This window comes from Poecilia latipinna, unplaced genomic scaffold (genome assembly GCF_001443285.1).
Source record: "Poecilia latipinna isolate Pla-1442-1.1 unplaced genomic scaffold, P_latipinna-1.0 Scaffold4053, whole genome shotgun sequence".
NCBI classification, from domain to species: domain Eukaryota; kingdom Metazoa; phylum Chordata; class Actinopteri; order Cyprinodontiformes; family Poeciliidae; genus Poecilia; species Poecilia latipinna.
In genome coordinates, this window is record NW_015116669.1 from 11,261 (window position 1) to 16,375 (window position 5,115).

The window sequence follows — 5,115 nt, forward strand, 5'->3', positions numbered from 1 at the left end:
TTTTTCTGTCTTTGAATTCAAAAGTTTATATTCATTTTGTTAGTATGAGGAAAAACTGTCTTTAAATTGTATGACTTGAGTAAAACCTTTTGAGTTTCCTTCAATAAACCTCTGATAGGTTAACTGTCACATTTGAGTTAACTGGAGGCTCATCAGGAACACACAACCTCATTGTCTGACATGATGGGAAAGTCAGCATAAATTAGCTAAGATGTTAGGAAGGAGAATAATAGAGCAGATCCAGTCTGGGTCATCCTGAGGAACAATGTACCGATGCTTGAAGATGCTGCAGTCATCTGTTCAAACAATTACATGATGGGAATGTCCAGCTATCATAGCGCTCAGGAAGGAGACGGGTTCTGATTCAAACTGGGTTGTCTCCAGAACAAAAGGCAGAGACCTGGTGAAGATGCAGCTGAAGCTGGTAAGACAGAGTCATTATCCATAGTGAAACTGTCCAGTACCGACATGAGCTGAAAGGACACCCTGACCATGGGAAACATGTAATGTGGTTTGATAAAAATGAAGTGGAACTGTTTGGACATAATGACCTTCAGTTGGTCAAAAATTTGGAGCAAACATGGGGACGGTTGTGCCATCCTAAGTGTGGAGTACGGTGGTGGCAGCATCATGTTGTGGGACTGTTTTGCTGCAGGAGGAACTGGTGCACTTCATAAAATAGACAATAGCATTCAGCCACAGTGGTTACAGAGTGACTCATAGAAAACACACTCAGTGTTTTGGTGTGGCCATCACAAAGCCCTGACCTCAGTCCTATGGAGAAGTTGTGAGTAGATCTGAAATGTGTGTGTGAGCGAGGAGGCCTGCAGACATGACTCAGTTCCACCAGTTCTGTCAGGACGAACGGACCAGAACTCCAGCAAACTATTCTGAGAAGCTTGTGGAAGGAAACCAAAAACGATTGACCCAAGTCACGCAATGCTAAATGTATGTACATTTTTGATTTTGAAGAAAGTTACAAAAAATTCTAAAAAGTCTTTTCCGTTTTCTGGCATTTAGTTAATAGTCATAATTTTTGTCATTTTATCTGACTGAAAACTAAAGAATTTAGTCTTATTTATCTTCAGACAGTGAGAAAAAATGTGTGTGATTTTTAATTTGGTGTACGTAAACTTCTGGTTTCAACTGTATACACATATTATGTGACTATAGCACTCACTCTTCACTTTAAAACAATGAAGGTGTTTTAGAACACCTAAAGTAGGTAATGCATGTCCTTTTAGAATATATGTGTGTGTGTGTCTTTGTGTGTGTACAGGTGAGACCAAAAACTTTGAGAATGCCTTTGATTTGAGCAAGGTGCAGCTGTCTGGAATGCCCCTGGCTTTCTACTCTGGGATGTATGCATATGCTGGTTGGTAGGTATGGTCCACACAAACAGAGGCCGACACATTTGGGCAAAATTCACAAAACAAAGACAGACGATCAATGTTTTCTCAATAGCAGACGGCAATTTTAAATCCTATCAATCAGCAGGTAAAATTTGGAATTGTTAGATTTTTGCCTAACATTAAAGAATTATTAATACGACTGGAGTGACTAGACCTCCAGTGAACAGATGCTCAACAGACACTCATCTAGAGTGGCAGCCAGAATTTTTAGCACGACTGGTGTAGATGTGTTAAAAGCCTTCAAATGAATTTAACCTTTATGAGAATAAAAAAATTTCCCATGGAAAACATTGAAGAACATATAGGGAACATTCTTTCATTCTCTCTCTATGTACTGTATAACCATACAGTAAATATGGGGTGTTTTCACACCTATTGTTCATTTACTCTGATCTAAATCCGTTGACGAGTTTGTTAACTTGCTGCTCTTCTGTTGGATTAGTTTCTTTTCACGCATAAAAAACTCCAACAAACCCTAACCTTTCGCTGCTAACCACTTAACAACGTTCAGTCTGATTACTGGTCAGATATGGGGAGAGAACCAAATGTAAATACAGGAAGCAGATTCTGCACTCTGAGCTGAGGGGACACAGAATTTAATCATCTCATTAATTTTGACCATATCAGGCAAAATTATCTGAAAAAAATTATGTTGAGATGTCTTGAAAGTTGCATGAGGCTTTATGCTTTATGGAAAAGATGTCCATTGTTTATTAGCTTAGTTTCTCAGCCACATCTCACATTGCAATGAAAACCTGCTAAGGGAAGGCGGTTGGCTAAAGCTGGTTGCTGAGTCGGATCAAGGTCGGCTCACGTTCACAGAGCAAATGTCCTGCTCTACGGTGGAACCACACTGAGACCACCTCCTCCAAAAGGTCCCAATACGGTTAGTTTAGTCTGCACCAGGTTGCTGTTGCTGTGTTCACACAAAGGAACCAAACCTAGGAGGGAAACAAACCAAAGTTAGTTTGACATTTACTAAACACCCGAGGTTTTACAAGGCCCATGTAGATAGATGTTATTTTATAACTAATTTTCTGGTGCCACACTTATGGACAATTTGAGTATTACATCGAACAACCCCCTTCTGGCATTATGAGTGCCTTTTAGATGTTTCAACACTACACAGTTGAGTCAAATATCTTGGTCATTAGCAAGGTTTTGAACAATTAGCTTACAGACTGAGGAGGCGGTTCAGCTAGGTTGGACCAGAGTCACATCAACAGCACATGTTCATCCTCCGTTTTACTCTAAGCTCATCTGAAAGTGAGGCTGAACAGTTCAAACTTCATCTGACCTCCTCAACACACACCACTTCAGGTAAAGTCCCAGCAGGTGAACTCCACTCGCTTACTTTTGTAATGGTAGGACAAAAAGATTTGTTTTTTTATTTTTATACATGATTAGCATGTAGATTGTATCTAATGGTTGCTATGGAGATGTGGTGACCCCCACAGACCCTTCTATACTGTTGCTCCCTAACAATCTGATAAACCTAATAATGTAATAAATAAAAAATAAATAAATAAATTTAATTTTTACCACCATTCATTCTGTTAAAAACATGTATTTGACAAGAAAATGTGTCCTCATTTTTTCTGAATTTCCGGGTGTGTGATTAGGTGAGTTTATTTGTGAATTTATTTGAAGGTTTTACGCATCTTTAGCAGTTCTGCCAAAATAGTTGACATCTAATAGACTTTTATTAACAGCCAAGATTGGCAATAATAATTAAATGGTGTTCAGGGTCGGACGGATCGATCTTGTTATAAGTGCCAGAGCAGTGATGTGTGGGCAGTTCTGGGTAAGAATTATAATTCATGCTGAACAGTTTCCATTTGGCTTTTATAAATTAGCTTTTAACACTGTTTAAACATTAACATGATTTCCAGAAGGCATCTTGTTGTACTGGAACAGCCTGTACACTCCCATGTTCTAATGACATGTTAGATTAAACTACATGTTGTTTTCTGCTTCCAGAACAAGACAAATTTCTTCATATTTACTGTTTGCTCTCAGACTGAGAATCACAGATTTTGTTAGTGACTTCTTGTAATTTTGCATATTTACACGCTTTAGTTTGTGCTCCTTTCCATTTTTCAGCAATTTGTGTAGAATTATATCATGTAATTAAAATGACTAACACTCTTGACATCAATGTGGTTTAAATATTTTATCTTAAGATTTATTTCAGGTCTATGAACAGACGTAGCAGAAAATTAAACCAGAATAACAGTCATGTATAGATATGGCCCTGGAACATATCATTTTTAAATGGCATAATTAATGCTTAATTTCCATTTAAATTATCAACATAAACATATGATTTATGAAATAAATATTTGAATTGTGTGAGTCATTATTTCATATCAGTACAGGAAGTACTTGGATCTTGTGTCTGTTGCTGCTTGTATTCTCCTTTAAAGCTGTTTCTTCTCTGTGTTTTTCCAGGTTTTATCTCAACTTTGTGACAGAGGAGGTTGATAACCCAGAGAAGTAAGTTCCATATGCTGGCTGATCTGTGATGACACTCTGGTTAATGTGATGAACTACATACTAGGATAATAGTCAAGACCACCTAACTAAGACCAAGTCGAGATCAAGACCAGAGTGTATCGAGGCTGAAACAGGACCAACATGACTTAGTAAAATGTGAAACAAGACCAAGAGCTTCTCAAATTCATTTGAAAGATTAACATTTTCATAAAAACACCTAAATATTAAAAATCTCAGAGCTGAAGTAAATATAGTTATTTCAGCCCAGAACTTTAATGTCAGAAGCTTTATGCAGCACTAGCTAAAGTTGATGGAACTTAATATTAAATCATCCTGGCTTGTCTTATGATTATCATAAGCAAAAATGAAACTTAGGAAGAAGTTGTCACCACAAGTCCTGTTCCCTCAATCTCTCAATTTGCATTTGATTACTTCCTTCAATATGTTAACTATATTAGGTGACGTTAGCTTAACTTGTGCAGAGGAGGCAAAGAGCTGACAGGAAGTACAAACTATGCCATAAAACAGACAGTATTTACTCTACACAGGTAGGTAACTTAAACATTATCACTAATATTCACCAAATCTCTGTATGTGAGGGCAGGGCAAATCATTTTGTTACAGAGGCACATTGCTAACATTAGCTAGCTAGCTTGGCTAACGTCACTTAAACCAGTGTTTCTCAACCCTGGTCCTCACCGCCCCCCTGTCCTGCATGTTTTAGGTTTTTCCCTTCTGCAGGGCTTAAAGTAAAAAAAAATCCTGAGCCTGAAACTTATAGTGGTGATAGAAATGAACTATAACCGTTGCTATTGCCACAGTTTAATAAAAAGTGTCTTTGAATAATGCATACAATTGCTTCTAACAATACAATTAACAATTACAATTAACAATACAATTAGCTAAACACTCAAACTTAAGACTTCAGTACATTTCAACTCAAAACAAAATGTAAAATGTCTGTGCCCTAAAGGTTTGCCATACAGGCAAAAGTCCCTCAACATTAAATAAGAGTCCTTTCAGTCAATGTTTTTGCAAGTAATTTAGAACATGCAACATTACCAACTAAATCAGTTTCTCAGCCTTTTTCGGGCCAGCGCCCCCATCCCATATCCAGGTCCCTCTCTGCCCCCCACCAAAGAATTTGACTATTATTTTATTATTAATATTACTATCACTATTGTAGATGTTTTGATTTTTATGCTTG

The 5,115-nt window shown here is 37.5% G+C and overlaps 1 protein-coding gene across 1 annotated transcript in view; it reads left to right on the top strand.

Moving 5' to 3' along the window:
- Positions 1 to 1,159: 1,159 nt before the first annotated feature.
- Positions 1,160 to 5,115, top strand: part of LOC106942124 (cystine/glutamate transporter-like) — a 15,947-nt gene continuing 11,991 nt past the window's right edge. Inside the window, exons 1-2 of the mRNA XM_015025304.1 lie at positions 1,160 to 1,379; positions 3,864 to 3,908. Coding sequence (XP_014880790.1) covers positions 1,336 to 1,379; positions 3,864 to 3,908 — 89 coding nt within the window. The 5' untranslated portion in view covers positions 1,160 to 1,335. The remainder of the gene's footprint in view (positions 1,380 to 3,863; positions 3,909 to 5,115) is intronic.